Source organism: Helianthus annuus, chromosome 12, assembly GCF_002127325.2.
Source record: "Helianthus annuus cultivar XRQ/B chromosome 12, HanXRQr2.0-SUNRISE, whole genome shotgun sequence".
Taxonomy (NCBI): Eukaryota; Viridiplantae; Streptophyta; class Magnoliopsida; order Asterales; family Asteraceae; genus Helianthus; species Helianthus annuus.
Window position 1 is genome coordinate 80,972,549 of NC_035444.2, and position 18,105 is coordinate 80,990,653.

The 18,105-nt window shown below is 39.6% G+C and overlaps 2 protein-coding genes across 3 annotated transcripts; one reads left to right on the forward strand and one right to left on the reverse strand.

The window, feature by feature from the left end:
- Positions 1 to 3,626: 3,626 nt before the first annotated feature.
- Positions 3,627 to 14,254, forward strand: LOC110926055 (mediator of RNA polymerase II transcription subunit 23). The gene is made up of 20 exons (XM_022169816.2): positions 3,627 to 3,965; positions 4,056 to 4,099; positions 5,297 to 5,396; positions 5,479 to 6,456; positions 6,988 to 7,222; positions 7,299 to 7,516; positions 8,040 to 8,247; positions 8,343 to 8,620; positions 9,097 to 9,180; positions 9,280 to 9,374; positions 9,460 to 9,622; positions 9,695 to 9,940; positions 10,981 to 11,151; positions 11,227 to 11,340; positions 11,416 to 11,690; positions 11,766 to 12,006; positions 12,079 to 12,817; positions 13,339 to 13,520; positions 13,595 to 13,698; positions 13,788 to 14,254. Exons 1-20 carry the CDS (start codon positions 3,771 to 3,773, stop codon positions 13,987 to 13,989), a joined length of 4,872 nt encoding a protein of 1,623 aa, XP_022025508.1. The 5' UTR covers positions 3,627 to 3,770; the 3' UTR covers positions 13,990 to 14,254.
- A 121-nt stretch (positions 14,255 to 14,375) lies between these two features.
- LOC110926056 (protein TIFY 6A) lies at positions 14,376 to 16,613 on the reverse strand. 2 transcript variants are annotated; one of them, XM_022169817.2, is made up of 7 exons: positions 16,383 to 16,613; positions 16,005 to 16,048; positions 15,788 to 15,900; positions 15,427 to 15,517; positions 14,959 to 15,202; positions 14,805 to 14,862; positions 14,376 to 14,668 (listed from the first exon to the last, which is right to left on the reverse strand). In XM_022169817.2, the coding sequence occupies exons 1-7, from the start codon at positions 16,462 to 16,464 to the stop codon at positions 14,581 to 14,583; spliced, it is 720 nt and encodes a 239-aa protein (XP_022025509.1). In that variant the 5' UTR covers positions 16,465 to 16,613; the 3' UTR covers positions 14,376 to 14,580. The 2 variants fall into 2 exon arrangements, with proteins under 2 accessions (XP_022025509.1, XP_035837007.1); XM_035981114.1 differs by having other exon boundaries at positions 16,005 to 16,065.
- Between the last annotated feature and the right edge of the window lie 1,492 nt (positions 16,614 to 18,105).

The following is an 18,105-nucleotide window of genomic DNA, read 5'->3' on the forward strand; positions in this document are numbered from 1 at the left end:
ATTTTTTTTAGTGAATCACTCGAGAGCGGCATGGAACTTACGCCTACCATAGGCTTGCCAAGCAATCAATCCTCCTCCTTTTTAACTTTATACCTTTGTAAATATCAAGAGGACTTTTTGGGCGAAGGGTTAGGCTTGGGCTAAAGGTGGGTGGTTGGGTTAGTGGTTAGTAAAAGGGCGAAAAGCGTAAAAGCGTCGGTTTTCGTAAAACACTTTGTTCTTAGTGATTTTTTTTGAAGTATTTCTCCAAACAAGCTTTTGTTCTCATAGCTTTGTTTGTTTTTAACTTCATCAAATTTTTTTTTTTGATCACACAAAAGAACGGACCAAAAGAGTTCACCGACGAAGATGGTCCTACAGCCATGTTCCACTGGTTCGACTTAATCGAAGTCACTCTACGCCAGAGCGGATGTCCCAAACATCTCCGCACTCTCAATGCTACAGGCGTCTTCCAGTCCCGAGCTCTAGACTGGTGGACAGCCGAACGAAACAAGCGCGGAAATGATGCAGCTTACGGGCTAACATGGAAGGAGTTAAAGGCAATTATGATCAAAGAATTATGCCCTCCTTATGAACGCCAAAAGCTGGAGGACGAGTTCTGGGAAATCAAGCAGAAGGATGGAGACAACGCTGCTCTCACTGCTCGCTTCAAGCAGCTTAGCATCATCTGTCCTGATCAAGTCAAGACCTCAGATCAAGCCATCAAGAAGTACATTCGAGCTCTGCCCGATTGTGTAGCCGACTTTGTTCACGCCGCCAAGCCAGCAACGATTGAAGAAACCTACCTACTCGCCGCTGAGATCAATGATAAGCGAGTAAAGTTTGGTTTCTGGGATAAGCCAACCAAGTCTCTGCATCAAGCCACCGCAGCACCCACCGACACATCTGCTCAATCCTCCAAGTCATCGAGAAGAAAGAAGAAGCACAACAACAACAGCTCCAGCAACAAGAACTGTGCTGTGACGACCACTGCTGCTCCTCTACAAGCTGTACCAGCTCAGCAGCAACAGCACCAGCGCTCAGCCCCAGTGATCAATGCACCGCCAGCAAAGCGTGCATATGCAGGCCCTCACCCACTCTGCTCGACATGTTCCTATCATCATCTAGTGGGTCTAGCTTGTCGTTTTTGCGCTCACTGCAACCTTTACGGTCATTTCACTGCGAACTGTCGCTATGGTCCTCGTCAAGCCCCAGTTCAAGCCACTGTCAACCAAGCTCTACTCCCTGTCCCTCAAGGCCAACAAGCAGCTCAAGCAACAGCAGCCAATGCTCGAGTCTGCTTTGCATGTGGTGACCCTAACCACTTTGCAAACAGGTGCCCGAACAGGGTGGTTAAGCAAGAGCCCCAGCCTCAGCAACAACAGCAGCAGCAACAACAGCAGCCTCAGCAACAGCAGCAAGCAGCCCATGCTCGAACCTTCAACATCAATGCCCACCAGGCTCAGGCGGATAACAACGTGGTTAATGGTACGTTCCTTGTGAATGGTATTTATGCATCATGTTTGTTTGATACTGGAGCCGATAACTGCTTTGTGTCGTTTGAATTTGAGAAGCTCCTTAGTCGTAAGCGCTCTCATCTATTCTCGTCATTCGAAGTCGAAGTCGCTACAGGAAGAACTATTGCCGTTAATTCAGTACTCCGTGATTGTACTCTCGAACTCAACAATCACATCTTCCCAATCGACCTTATTCCGACGCAACTCGAAAGTTTTGATGTCATAATAGGCATGGACTTTCTTCGCGAAAACCATGGTGAAGTTGTGTGCTTTGAAAAGATGATTCGATTCTCACTTGCAAATGGTGATCTTCTATGTGTATACGGTGAAACAACGTCGAAAGGCCTCAAACGCATGTCATGTATTCAAGCTAGCAAGTACCTCCGCAAGGAATACCGAGCTTTCTTGGCCAACATCGTAGTAGCGGAGAAGGAAAAGAAAAAGAAAGTTGAAGTCAAGGACGTTCCAGTGGTTCGTGAATTTCCTCAGGTGTTCCCTGACGATCTTCCCGAACTACCACCGAGTCGTGATATCGACTTTCGTATCGACCTCATTCCTGGAGCTAACCCCGTTGCCAAAGCCCCTTACCGACTCGCACCATCCGAAACTTCTGGACAATCTGTTTCGCTCAGTGCCGCGCCCCGATGATTCCGCCATCGGTTGGGGTGTGACAGCGAGCTGTTCGGACGTCAGTTGCCAAAAGTGGAAAGAATGAAAGTGACAAGGGGTATTTATAGGGTTACCCAAAGAGGAAAGGGCTGGTCGTTCGGCCAGGCAGCTCGATCGGACAACCTGTCCGATCGGAAGGTAGTCCGAGAAGACGGCTGGTCGATCGGCTGTTCGCCTGATCGATCAGTTGCTTGGTTCGAGTGTTCGGCGTGACGAATTTTGCTGTTTCGATTTCGATTGCGAGCGTTTCGATGCGATAGAGTTTCCTATTCAAATTACTTTTAATCCCAACTACTCATATCTCGCACTATCTCTTCTCTACCAATTATCATAGTTCGATTTCGATTGAGTTCGATTGCATTTGAGTTTCGATTGCGATTCGATTGATTACCACACATAACATAAATAAACATGCACAAGTAACACATAAGGCACACACACACGTATAACAATTAATCAAAATGCGTAATTCGAGTTGCGAGTTCGATTGCGATTCGATGTTGATTAGATTAGTTCGATTAACGCTTAGTTGACTTTATCGCATTGTTACTTCCTATTGTTCACAGTCGTAAAGTGATTCATGGCGATAAGTATACATCGATTACTGCGATTCTTAACAATTACTCCACATAATACAACTAAAGCGAAAAATAAAATAGACTAATCTACGAGTCAAAGAAGTCAAAACAGGAATTGAGCAAGGAGTGACAGATCGCAATTAGCAATATTTTCTTCCTTTGACTTCAATCTTGACGTTGACTTTGACTTCGAAACACAAGGTGTTACAGCCTCCCCTAGTTGAGGGAATTTCGTCCCGAAATTAGGCCGAAGCCGTAACAAACAACTGTGGGTACTTCGTCTTCATGTCGCTTTCGAGTTCCTAAGTGAACTCTGCACCTCGTTTGCCTTCCCATCGGACTTTCACAATAGGAATGCGCGAGCGTCTGAGTTGCTTGGTTTGGCGATCCATGATTTCGACAGGCTTCTCCACGAAGTGTAGTGTTTCTTTATTTGGAGGTCATCGAGAGGCACAATTAAATCATGCTCAGCCAGGCACTTTCGGAGGTTTGACGCATGGAAAGTCGGGTGGACATTACTAAGTTCCTCCGGTAGTTCGAGTGTGTAGGCGACTTTTCCGATCCTTTCCGGAATCTTAAAAGGTCTAACATATCGAGGCGCTAGTTTCCCTTTCTTACCGAATCTGACCACACCCTTCCAAGGTGATACCTTTAGGAGTACGTAGTCGCCAACGTTAAATTCAAGGGGCTTGCGTCTTCTATCAGCATAACGCACGAGGAACTCCAATACAAGTGTTAGCACCGTTTTGATACGATAATTGACTGAACCAATACTGATCGAAATTCCCTGTGCAACGCACGGGGAATTCCACTGTTTGGATTGAAAATAAAAAGTAAGATTTCCATTTTGAAATAAGTCACCGGCAACCACCCGTGAACAAAAAAAAGTCATAACCCGTTGTCCTGTTGCCACTAACAATACTCGCAACTTCTTCTAAAAGACTAAAACCCTCATTTTTTTCTTCCTTCTCAAATCCGTCCAACTTAATTCAGCCACAACGGCGTATCACTCCGATTAATCTCTCACATGTTCAGAGCTCCGACAACCAGCGGCGGTGGCGGTGGTGCTGGTGTTCCGTTGACATCCATCACCACTCAATCACCAAATCCCGCTGACATGGCGGATCAGAGCCACCACCGCGCTGCCACCACTTCCGCTAGGGCTTTCCAGTTCCACCCCGCTCGTCCAGCTATTATCGACCTCTTCAATCTCTATCTCGGCGTATGTATATTTCATATGATTTCATTTACACAATTCGCATTTTGTAATTACTTTCTGAAAATTTTGTTGTTGAATATTGAAATTTTGCAGAGAAGTGGCCGCGAAAAGGCGGACGATCTGGTTCGAGAACCTCCGTATGTTACACTCTCCTTTTAAGTTTCATTTTGAAATAGTTAGTTTGACCTGATATAGAAGGTTTTAATTGTGATATTAGAGATTATACAGGCTAATTTCAAGGTTATTACAGTTGAAATAGTTAGTTAGACCTAAAAGTATTAAACATGAAATGTTGCTGCTGAACACAAAAAACTAAATGAATGCTTGTGCATCGGTTACACCAGCCGTGTTACAATATGGAATGTTGCCTGTAAAAATGATCAAGTCTGTTTTTAGATTATTATGTGAACAGGTTTTCTTGCATATCCGTTACTAGTAGTTTTAGTTCCCTTGTTTACGGTTATGTTGCAGTTTGTTTATCGGTTAGTGGGACGTGTTGTCCATTGCTTTTGTATCGCCTATACCTAATATCACAATTCTACGAATTTGCTGCAACAAAGTCCTTTTTTTCGGCAAAACGGAAATTATACATCAGACTTGTTTGAACAGAATCCTGCAACAATAAACATACACAAACAATGCTAAATGAAATTGATGAACTTCCTCCTCTTCAAATCCTGTTACATGTCATTTGAACTTTAGTAGCTATTAGATAAGTATTAGGAGTTAAGGGCCTGTTTTGTAAGTATTAGCCAACTTAACACCAAAGTAGTTAAGTCGGTTTAGTGATTAGTCCCAATTGTACTTAAACGATCGTATTAAATGAGAACATCATCTATGATTTGATTGGTGTATGCCGTAGCATATTTCTCCAAAGGCTAAAACCTGATATTAGATGTCACATAGAAATGTTTTTAAGTCAAAGACTCTTAAGGCATGCGTGTTCTTTGGCTAGAATGCAAGATGTGGCCAATTCAACCTTAGCTGGTTCACAGTTATGTTGCAGTTTGTTATTGGTTTGTGCCTTTGTGGGACATGTCTATTACTTTTGCACTTCTACTAGTAACTGTTTGCTCAACCTCATATGTACAGAGGTTGATAGTATACTGGAGATCTTCATTCAAGAAGAAAGAACACAAAATTACTTTTGTTCTGGTTTCCTGTATGCTTTTTTCTTTGGTTTCATGTATGTCCAGCTTCCTGCTGATGCCTTTCTTGCATTTATTGGCTGTTAAAAAAATTACTTTGAAGCTATAAACGTACATCCATGCTTTCGTTCAGTGGTTACTGAAAGTTTTTTATACATAAGACACTGAAACTGAATTTAATTACAGGAACAAGACACAGAAACGAGTGACTGCTCTAAATAGAGATCTTCCTCCACGCAATGAACAATTTCTTGTCGATTTCGAGCAGCTTCAGAATCAATTTCCTGTAAGTTTCTAATGTTGAATGTGATTACTTCACTGAACTACGTAATCTGTACCAATTTATAACAAATATATGAAATTTTCAGGATCGGGAACCGTTACGAACTGTATCAGAATCTGTTCTCATCTCTCTGGTTATCCAATGTAGTAATCACGCACCAAGAGCAGAATTTCTTCTTTTTGCTTTGCGTAATCTGTACAACATAGGTTACATAAACTGGGATACTTTTCTACCATCTCTTCTTTCATCGGTTTCTTCTGCCGAAATGTCGGTTAGTATATCTTCAACAACTTCACCACCGCCAACCATATCTTCTACATCTTTAGCACAAACCGGAATGTTGCCATCATCCACCGCAATCCCGTCTTCAAATTTTCAAACTTCAAGTCCCGCATCTCCGTTAATTTCCGTTCACGGAATCGGATCCCCGTCTCAATCAGCAAATGAACCGTCCACTACACCGTTATCGCCTGTAAAATCATCAGACATCAACAACTCCGGCCACCATTCAAGAAGTAACATGTTAACGAGAGATAATGCTATAAGCAGTTTGCGCCAGCTGTGTTGCAAGATCATATTTTCTGCGTTAGAAGTTAATCTAAAACCGTCTACTCACGCTGATATTTTTAACCACATGATGAATTGGTTGGTTAACTGGGACCAACAACAACAAGGGAGTGATGAGGTTGACGGAATAAAATCATGGAAACGCGATAAAGCGTTATTTGAATGGTTACATAATTGTTTGGATGTGATTTGGCTTTTGGTTGACGATAAGAAATGCCGTGTACCGTTTTATGAATTAGTACGAAGCGGGCTACAGTTTTTACAAAATATATCAGATGATGAGGCGTTATTTACGCTTATTTTGGAGATTCATAGGCGAAGAGATATGATGGCTATGCACATGCAAATGTTGGATCAACATATTCACTGCCCGACATTCGGGAATCAACGCCTTTTATCTCAGGCTACAACTAGTGTATCAAGTGAAGCCGCCATAAATATGCGATATTCGCCTATTACATATCCAAGTGTCCTTGGAGAACCACTGCATGGGGAGGTGTCCACTTCTTTTCATTTAATTACTCTTTTGAGTAAAATGCCATTTTCGTCCCTGAGGTTCGGCCAGTTTGGCAACTTTCGTCCAAAGGTTTTGTTTTTCCGCATCTGGATCCAAAAGGTTTGAAATTTTGCCATTTCCATCCGGCATGTTAACTTCATCCATTTTAATCCGTTAAGTCGGGTATTTCGTCTTTTTTGTTAACTTAAAGGGCAATTTGGTCAATTTCGCTTTATATACAAGCATTTAAAATACCCCTAACCGAATCCGTAGACCGAATTTCCCTTTAAGTTAGCAAAAAAGACAAAGTACCCCTGACTTAACGGAGAAAAATGGATGAAGTTAACGAGCCGGATGAAAATGACAAGATTTCAAACCTTTTGGATCCAAATGCGAAAAAAAACCTTCGGACGAAAGTCCCAAAACTGACCAAACCCCAGGGACGAAAATGGCATTAAAATCTACTCTTTTTTGTGGGTTTTTATTAGGTTACAATTGTATAAATACATAAAATGGTAACTATTTGTGTAGGATATTGCTGTATGTATTCAGAAAGGAAGTCTAGATTGGGAGCGGGCTCTACGTTGTATCCGACATGCTCTTCGTAGTACACCAGCACCCGATTGGTGGCGACGAGTGCTACTAGTGGCACCGTCTAACCGCCAACACCCACAGGGACCCACACCTGGTGCTGTATTTACTTCAGACATGATCTGTGAGGCTAACATCGATAGAATTGTTGAACTTTTGAGGTTGACAAATTCAGGTAAGTTGGTGACTTTTTGTACTACCTTATGTTTTTAACGCTTTGACTTTGACTTCTGTTTACCGCATTGATGCAGAGATAAACTGCTGGCAGGAGTGGCTTGTCTACTCAGATGTATTCTTTTTCCTTGTGAAAAGTGGTTGTATAGATTTTGTCGATTTTGTGGATAAATTAGTTTTACGCCTATCTGAAGATGATCACCAGATTTTACGGACAAATCATGTCACATGGTTACTCGCACAGATTATCCGGGTTGAGCTTGTAATGCATGCGTTAAATACAGACCCTAGAAGGGTTAGTTTACATCTGATATTTTTATATATTGCGGCTTAATACACATTTTTATTAGAGTAAAATGCCATTTTTGTCCCTGATGCTTGGCCAGTTTTGCGACTTTTGTCAAAAGGTTTGTTTTTCCGCATCTGGATCCTAAAGGTTTGAAATCTTGCCATTTTCATCCGGCTCGTTAACTCCATTCAATTTCCCTGTTAATTCAGGGGTATTTCCATCTTTTTGTTAACTTAAAGGGCAATTCGGTCCTTTTCAGGAGTATTCGGTCTTTTTACATAAAGTGAAAAAGACCAAATTGCCCTTTAAGTTAGCAAAAAAGACGGAGATATCCCTAACTTAACGGAGAAAATTGGATGGAGTTAACGGGCTGGATGAAAATGGCAAGATTTCAAACCTTTTAGATCCAAATGCAGAAAAACAAACCTTTGGACGAAAGTCGCAAAACTGGCCAAACCTCAGTGACGAAAATGCCATTTTACTCTTTTTATTATAATCTTTTTACTTAAAACTGGACATGTCGTTATAGGTGGAAACAACCAGAAAAGTTTTGTCATTCCATAAAGAAGATCGTAGCTCTGATCCTAATAATCCCCAAAGCATCCTGCTTGATTTCATTAGTAGTTGTCAGAATCTTCGCATATGGTCACTGAATTCTTCTACCCGGGAATATTTAAACGCTGAACAGCTTCAAAAAGGAAAACAAATAGATGAATGGTGGAGACAAGTAACTAAAGGTATATGTACTATATGATCACTTTATATCTCTTATTCACAAAATAATAATTAAGATATTCTGAATTTCTGGTTGATTGTTTTGTGTTATTTTTAGGGGATCATATGATGGACTATATGAATTTGGATGATAGATCAATTGGAATGTTTTGGGTGGTTTCTTACACTATGGCACAACCGGCTTCCGACACGGTAATGAGTTGGTTAACATCTGCGGGACATGCAGAACTACCGGGCCCGAATCTACAAACTAATGAGAGAATAACAATGATGCGTGAAGTTCATCCTGTGCCAATATCGTTGTTGTCGGGATTTTCAATTAATTTATGCCTGAAGCTGGCTTTTCAGATGGAAGAAGCTATGTTCTCCGGAGAAGTAATTTATATGACCTTTTTTTTTATTAAAATGCCATTATCGTCCCTGAGGTTTGACCACTCTTGCCATTTTCATTCGGCTTGTTAACTCCATCCATTTTCTTCCGTTAAGGGTATTTTCATCTTTTTTGTTAACTTAAAGGGCAATTTGGTATTTTAAATACTTGTACATTATGCTAAATGCTTGCACATAAGGTGAAAAAGACCGAATTGCCCTTTAAGTTAACAAAAAAGACGAAAATACCCCTGAATTAGTGGAGAAAAATAGACGGGGTTCACGAGCCGGATGAAAATGACAGGATTTCAAACCTTTTGGATCCAGATGCGGAAAAACAAACCTTTTGACGAAAGTCGCAAAACGGGCCAAAACTCGGGGGCGAAAATGGCATTTTACTCCTTTTTTTTAAATCATGCAATTTACATGAACTAGTTAATTATTTATTGTTATACTCTCTTATTTTACCTCTTCAAATGCAGCATGTGCCTAACATTGCGATGGTGGAAACGTATACTAGATTGCTACTCTTACAACCTCATTCGTTGTTTCGTTCACATTTAAGTGTAAGTTGGTTCCACCGTTTCTGAGATTCATACTGTTCGTACTGATTGATGCTTTTCATGACTGATTATATTACGTTATATAATTTATAAATTTTGTAGCATTTGCATCAGAAGAATCCTTCTATCTTAAATAAGCCATCAGCTACACTTCTGGTACTTGAAATCCTCAACTATCGATTGTTTTCCCTGTACAGGTGATTGAATTATTTTTCATCTTTCATAATCTCGTTCACTTTCGAGTAAAGGTCACGTGCATCATATTTTTCTATCTGTTTTTAGGTATCAAGGTAAGAGCAAGACATTAATGTATGATGTCACAAAAATTCTCTCAACGTTAAAAGGGAAACGCGGAGATCATCGTGTGTTTCGATTAGCAGAAAACCTGTGTATGAATCTCATTTTATCATTGAGAGAATTCTTTTTCGTGAGAAAAGAAGGAAAGGTGGGATAATCAATAATGGTCCTCGAAATGAAACTTCTTTATTTTTAAAAGCTCATATGAGTTCTTTTACAGGGTCCCACGGAATTCACGGAAACATTAAATCGCATAACTGTAGTGAATCTTGCTATCATTATCAAGACTCGTGGAATCGCCGATGCTGAACACCTTCTTTATCTTCAAACGATGTTGGAACAAATCTTGGCCACTAGTCAACATACTTGGTCAGGGAAAACGCTACGTTACTTTCCACCTGTTCTATGTGAGGCGTTAATCGGCAGGATAGACAAGCGGGGCCTAGCAATCCAAGCATGGCAGCAGGTCGGTTTGTAATTATATTATTATTATTATTATTGTTGTTATTATTTCCTACATCTACATTTACCATGGCAGGGAATAGTTTTTCCCTGCCATTGGTCAAGATGGGCGGCCGGCATTACACCATTGGACCAACCAGTTTATTATTTTTTATCCACTTTAAATTTACGTTTTTGCCCCCAGTTTAAAATTACGTTTTCGCCCCAGCTCAAAATAAAAATATGTTTCTCCCCTATCTCAAAATTACGCTTTTACACCAGTTTATTATTTTACAACCACTTTAAAATTACGTTTTTGCCCCCAGTTAAGCTTACGTTTTTGCCCGATTTCAAACTAAAATTATGCTTCTGCCCCCAGCTAAAAATTACGATTTTCTACTCGGTTCAAAATTACGCTTTCACCCTCAATTCAAAATTAGGTTTTCCCCCCAGTTCAAAATTAAATTATGGTTTTCCCCTAGCTAAAATTTACGATTTTACCCCGCTAAAAATTACGATCTTGTCATCATTTTAGTTTTCTTTTCTAACAAAACTGTAGTACTGTTTTTTTAATTGGTTATTTTTTATAGTTTTTCTTTGCCAAATTTACAACAATGCATTCCATGGTTTTTTTTGTGCATTTAATCCTTTAACCCCCTCAGCTTTTCAAAAACTTTGTAAAATGCCATTTTGACTTGACCCCCCTCGAGTTTTACATGCTTATTTTTATGTGCGTGGGTCAAATATAATACGTTTTTGTGCTTATTTTTACGTACGTTTTTTGTTGGTCTATGTTTTGTTCGGAAACGAGTCGGGTCAAATACAATACGTTTTCACTAGGCGGTATATAGTCGAGTTACTTTACGTTTCGACTCCGCCGCAAAAAACATTATTTTCTTACGTGCTTATTTTTAAGTACTCTTCGTTACTTTAAGTTTTGCCGCCGCCACAATGTGCGGCGGGTCAAATTTCTAGTTAATTTATAAACATAAAAATGATGATTTCTAAAAGTTTAGTTAGTTAACAAAAATTTAACATATATAATTTTGATGTGTTGATTCACAGGCAGAATCTACTGTTATCAATCAGTGTACACAGCTCTTGACACCGTCAGCTAATCCTACTTATGTTATGACCTATATTAATACAAGCTTCCCTCAACACCGACAATATCTGTGTGCTGGAGCATGGGTACTCATGCATGGCCACCCTGAGAACATAAACAATGCAAACCTGGTAATTTAATAAACTGTTATTAATTATTATTTAGTTTTAGATTAAATCGGGACTCTCATTTCGTCTTGATTACAGGGACGTGTTCTCCGAGAATTTTCACCTGAAGAGGTGACTGCAAATATATATTCAATGGTGGATGTTCTTCTGCATAATATGCAGTTGGAATCACAGCATGGACATACCTTGCAGGTGCTCTGTTAATCATATGCACAAGCATTTATTTTGTTAGTCACAGACTCATAAAGTTGATTTTTAATTGATCAGGATCCTATAATGAAGGCATGTGCAAACCTTGCATACTTTATCTGGAACCATGAGTTGCTTCCACTGGATATTTTGCTTCTTGCGTTAATTGATCGTGATGACGATCCACATGCTTTGCGTATTGTTGTTAATTTACTTGAAAGACAAGAGCTTCAACAAAGGATAAAGTTTTACGTTGCTAACCGTGGCAAACCTGAGCATTGGCTTCAAAACGGAATATTCAAACGTATTGAATTACAGAAGGCTCTTGGCAATCATTTGTCGTGGAAGGAAAGGTGACATGCAGAAAAAGCTATTTTCTTTTGCTTTGTCTTTTAGCACGTGTTATATAAATAGTGTGTTTTTTTCAGGTATCCAACGTTTTTCGATGATATTGCAGCACGTTTACTCCCTGTTATTCCATTGATCATATATCGGCTTATTGAAAACGATGCTGCAGATGCAGCAGACAGAGTTCTTCAATTCTATTCAACGTTTCTTCATTATTATCCTCTAAATGTCACATTTGTTCGTGATATACTTGCGTATTTCTACGGACATCTTCCCGCAAAACTCATTTTCCGAATACTCAACGTGCTTGATATTAAAAAGGTAAACCTATAAAAAATTCTTTCAGATTAATTATAATCCTTTTAACTCCTAATTTAACGTTTTGGTTTTCAGATGCCATTTTCAGAGTCATTTCCGCAGCATGTTAATTCATCAAACGCCATGTGTCCACCACTGGAGTACTTTGCATCTCTTTTATGTAACCTCGTGCATAACGTAATCCCTCAATGCAACTCAAAAGCGGATCCTTTAAACAACGGTACGCGTACATTCATCAACAGGAATCCGACAGCTAGTCAACCTGGGTCAACCAACACTTTTGAAGGTCAAAAGGCATTCTATCAAATACAAGATCCCGGGACCTACACACAGCTTGTTCTAGAAACCGCAGTTATCGAGATCCTATCTCTCCCAGTAACCGCAGCACAGATCGTATCAGCACTCGTACAGATTATCATCCACATACAACCAACTCTAACTCAATCTAACCATGGTTACCACGGGTCAACTACTAGTTCGGGTCAAGGCTCCGCTTTGCCAGCTTCACCGTCAGGGGGAAGCACCGATTCTTTAGGTAGATGTAGACAAAGTGTTACGGGTATGGGGCTTGTTACAAGAAGCGGTTACGCGAGTCAACAACTGTCTTGTTTGATGATTCAAGCGTGTGGACTGCTGTTGGCTCAGCTTCCTACGGAGTTTCATATACAGCTTTACGCTGAGGTGTCGCGTGTGATTAAAGAGAGTTGGTGGCTTACCGATGGTAAACGATCTGTTAGTGAATTAGATTCGGTTGTTGGTTATGCTTTGTTGGATCCAACATGGGCTGCTCAGGACAATACCTCCACTGTAATTGGTAAGGAAAAAGGAAAGTTCATAAGTTCATTTATTTTTGTACTTTTTGAAGTTTATAGTTTGATAATGAGTAAAATGCCATTTTCGTCCCCGAGGTGTGGCCAGTTTTGCCACTTTCGTCCAAAGGTTTGTAATTCCGCAGTTGGATCCAAAAAGTTTGCAATCTTGCCATTTTCATCCGGCTCGTTAACTCCATCCATTTTTCTCTGTTAAGTCATGGGTATTTTGCGTCTTTTTTGCTAACTTAAAGGGCAATGTGGTCTTTTTCACTTTATGTAAAAAGACAAAATACCCCTGAAAAAGACCGAATTGCCCTTTAAGTTAACAAAAAAGACGAAAATAACCCTAACTTAGAAAAATGGATGGAGTTAACGAATCGGATGAAAATGGCAAGATTTCAAACCTTTTGGATCCAGATGCGGAAAAACAAACCTTTGGATGAAACTCACAAAACTGGCCAAACCTCAGGGACGAAAATGGCATTTTACTCTTTAATAATCGAGTTAATTATGGTAATGACAGGAAATGTGGTGGCTTTGCTTCATTCGTTCTTTAGTAATCTTCCGCAAGAATGGTTAGATAAAACACATCTTATCGTAAACCATCTAAGGCCCATAAAATCAGTTGCAGTGCTGAGAATAGCGTTTCGGATTGTGGGTCCATTGCTTCCGAGATTAGCAAACGCTCACAATTTGTTCAGCAAGGTAACTTGTTTAGCAAGTCCTAGTACATTATGAAATAGCAAACAACAAAATTTAACTCTTTACTGATTTTGCAGACGCTAGAACTGCTGTTGAACATGATGGTGGATGTGTTTGGGAGTCACTCTCAGCCGTCAACTCCTGTTGAAGCATCGGAAATAACTGACCTTATCGACTTCCTGTAAGATTTGATTTGATTTGATTTGACCGTCATTTGATCGAAGTTATGGATTTCTTGCACTTTTAACGCTCTTTTATATTTGTTTGCAGGCATCATATTGTGCATTATGAAGGTCAAGGAGGCCCTGTGCAGCCAAATTCAAAAGCGAGACCAGATGTATTAGCTTTATGTGGAAGAGCTATTGAAAATTTAAGAAGCGATGTGCAGCATCTTCTCTCTCACCTAAAAACCGATGCAAATGGTTCCATCTATGCTGCTACCCATCCAAAGCTTTTTCAAAGTCCGTCTTGATGATTACTTTTGAGATCAAGGTTCTTCTTGTGTAATATAAAGTAGAATTTTCACTACATGAGGTCCAAATCACTGTTGTTCAGTGATGGGCCCGGTTTCCCATATGAAAACTAGTTATTAGTTGTAGCTAATATTTAGAGACTGTTCTCTAGTTATTTTTATATAAGGTTTTAGACTTAGCACGGCATGTTGTCTCTTGTATGTTGTAAAATGTTAATCTTTGTAATATTTTTGTAACATCCGGCATTATTGTCTGCTTAGTTCACATGGATCTTACGGCTTTGCTTTTTATTGCCTGATCAGGTCACTCATCCTATAATTACTTCCTTTCACAACCAATGCACTCAAATGCATGTGGATGGAATGATGACAACGGGGGATTGATGTAGATACATACAATGGAATCTATAATCATAGCAAAATAATCTCCATACAATTTTGTTATCCTCGACATAAACATGATACGATGAACATAATCAACTCCCTATCATTACATAATGAACTTAACAACTATACTACTTTAATAAACATCTGAAAATAAGTTATGATTTGAAACAAATCCGATCACTTCCGTTTGTTGCTTAGTTTTCTTCACTCGCCTGCAACAACAGCAGCGTTGCCGTTGGAAGCACAGTCCATGATGTTCTTGCCGAGGCTATAAGGAGCTGAAGCCATCACTCTGCATACAGGCAACATAATCATTTATCAAGAGGTAACACTGAATCTTGATAATCAAGTAACATTCCAAAAAAGCCAACACAGTTTGACTTTTGAGGTCAATGTTAGACATATTCTCATAGACAATTAAATCGTACCTTTCCTTGCGTTTCTCAAGAAACCTAGCCAATGATGCTTGGCGCGCCTGAGGAATGGCTGCACAAATTCAAAATATAGTTGGTACAAACTACAAAGTAGCAAAATGCATGTTTGAATATACAAGTAGTGTGATTTGACTGCTAGATAAATTACCTGATTGCATGGCTTGTCCAAGTGAACTCATGATTCTTTTAGCTGCTTCGGTTTCGCTATGCGGTCCATCAGTCAATGGGCCAACATAGTGTGAAGAAACGGACATGGGGCTTGAGACGGGTGAGCAGGGTCGCGGGCTAGCTGGGCTGGTTGGTGCGGGTCCCTGAGCTTGGGTTCTTTGTTGTGGTGCATCAGCCGTTGCAACAAAGTGCCCATTTCCAGCCAAACGCATAATAGCTTGAGCCTAGATAAGACGAGAGAATACAAATTTCCTCAATTTTCTTGACCCCTAGTTATTTCGCGCGTGTTTCCTTTGACAAGACCCAAAAAGCGAAAATGTAAAACAACATAAATGCCATTAAATGGTAACACTAGGGTACCGTTTTAAAAATATTTAGTTAATCGTTCACTTACAGACGTAAATAACAAAATTTACAACTAAATAAGAAAGATGAAGAGTAAGGCGACCTTTTCAGGGGAGATATCATCATATACATACACCATACCATCATAAAAGATGGTTAGTTGAGCCGGAACCGAAGCAACCTTGGAGCCATACCTTCAATTAAACAAAAAAAAATATCATCAATCTTTGGGACTAAACTCATCATAAAGAAGGTTCAACTACCCGTCCTTATTCATTAATTAATTTGTTTTCGATCACCATGAGAACCTGTTACCAGAAAACTCACGGATCCCACTAACCAATGAGATCAGGTAAAAGGTAAAACACAGCTAGCGCTCTTCAAGGGAGGGTTAAAGGTAGAAAACCGGTTAAATCCAGATAGAAACATTCAAAATCCAAAAAAATAAAAAATAAAAAAAATACCATGGATTAAGTAACTGTGAATAAACAGGAGCACCAGAGAAAACAGGCCTATAAAAAGGGTTGCTCATCGTCACTGGAACTGCTGGTTTGGTGGCATGTTGAACTTGTGCAACCTGAAGCATCAAAAATAAGTACAAACTAAACAATCTATATATTTCTCAAAATCCATCATTTATAAACCTAATACAAACAAAGATCCAAAAAAAAAAAAAAAAACCTCGATTTCGCGCTCCGGGTGGTTGTTAAAGCTTTCAAAAACATCTGCAGGAGATGCAAATCTCAATATTAAAGAGAAAAAATGGTTAGGATTGTAACACAAAAATTCATCAAAAATGTAAAATCTTTAATTCTTTAGGATATGATTTTAGACTTAAACAGTTAAACCCAGATTTCCTTTAACAAGTTACTAACTTTATACAAATTGAACTTATATCAACATGTCAGACAAGAAAGTATCAGTCAATTTCTGGCCAAAACATACTAAAACACCAAGAACACAGACTTGCACATAACCATTTGTTGTACAATAAGCAGCTTATTATAATTTAATGAAAATTGTTATAGATTAATGGTTTGAAAGAGCTTAAAAGCATACCTGGTTGTTTGCATCCTTCAAGTTCAAGATCTTTGTTAAAGATTGCATCTTTAGAATCAAGACCCATAAAATTTCTTTCCATTTTCTTCAATCCCAAATTTTAAATATTATCAAGATCTAAAATTTATGATCTAAGAACCAAAAGCTGCAAATGGGTGTGAAGAAAAATGCTTTAACTATTCAATGCGGTGAAGGAGAGTGTGGATATGAATGTCTGCAGAGAAAGGATCGGAGCCGGTATAAATATTATTATTTATTATTATGTTATAGGTTAAGCTATATTAAAATAGAGTGCATTTAACACATGTTGTAATTACGTGTAATCAATGAACATTCAAGATTTTTTTTCTTTTTTTTTTTTCGTATATAATTACTTCAAGATTTATTATTATGTTATGTCACATGAAGGTATTTTCCGTGCTTTTTTTTTTTAAAGGATTTTGCTATTCATACACGTTTTGTTGGTTTTTTACACACACCGAATCTCTGTGTTTTGGCCAAAGCGCAGCGCTTAGATGTAAAGCAAACAGACAATGTCTGAACTTGTTAGACCTTGTCTATTGACCTTGTACCTAAGCGCTGCGCTTTGGCCAAAGCGCCGCGGTTAGGTGTGTGTTTGTTTTTTGGGTGGAAAAAATGGGGTTTTGGTTGTATTTGGATGTGTTTTTTGTTGAAAAATTGTAGATTTGTTTTTTATTTTTATAAAACATATATAATTTAAAGTTGATTTATAACGGTCGTTTAACATGAGTGTACCGGTTATAGTTGATTTATAACAGTCGTTTATAAGATATGTTTCTTTATACCATTGTTTTTATAAATGTTAACCGATTTTATTTTGTTAAATTACACGAACATGTTTAATTAAAACACCGTACAATAAGTTGCGAAAGAGACGTATGAAATAGTGCAAACAATCCAAACAAACATCGTGTAAATAAAAGATCAACTGCATAAATATATATAAAATCAGTTTGTACATACAAAACAAAAGTACAACTGAATGTCTAATACAAAAGTACAACTGAATGTCTAATACAAAATAAAAACTAAAGCTAATGATCCTCTGGCGGTGGGGAAGGTGGCAGTGGATGGGGCGGCAATCCCGCGTGAGCCCGGAGCTCCATGAGCGTCTCTATGATCCACATCTGGTATCGCTCAGAACGTCGGATTTGCCAATCAAAGTCCCGAGCCACCGCCTGCGCAGCAGGAGGCACGTCTACATAGACATGCTGTGGGTAGTGCGGCGGGTGCGGAGGTGGCGGCGGCAACGGTGGTGGGATCTCGTTGTCAATGACGTGATCAGCCGGAGGCGAATGCGGCGAAGGCGGAGGCTGAGCCTGATCCTCAAGCTAAGCCAGACCCAGAGCCTCAAGCTGAGTCTGCTGAGCCACAGCCTGAACAGCCGGAGGCGCTAGTACTCCGTCCCTAATCTCAATAACAACTGGGATCACCTCCGGCAACACCTCGGGCTGAAAAACCTGGTAATTGCGCGTCCGAAACCGCAGGCCAATCCCGTCAAATGTGTGCGTCAAACGCATGCTCGATATTGACGCTCGGCCTAATGTAGTTGACGGAATCGCCAGGGACAGCAACATGTCACTCTCGGGCACAATCCCTAATGAGCGCGCGATAGAGGTAACGTAAGACCCACCGTGGAGCCTACCGCGCTGCCGCCAATGATAAGCGCCAGTAAAGTACTCATCCAGGCACGCAACGAGCG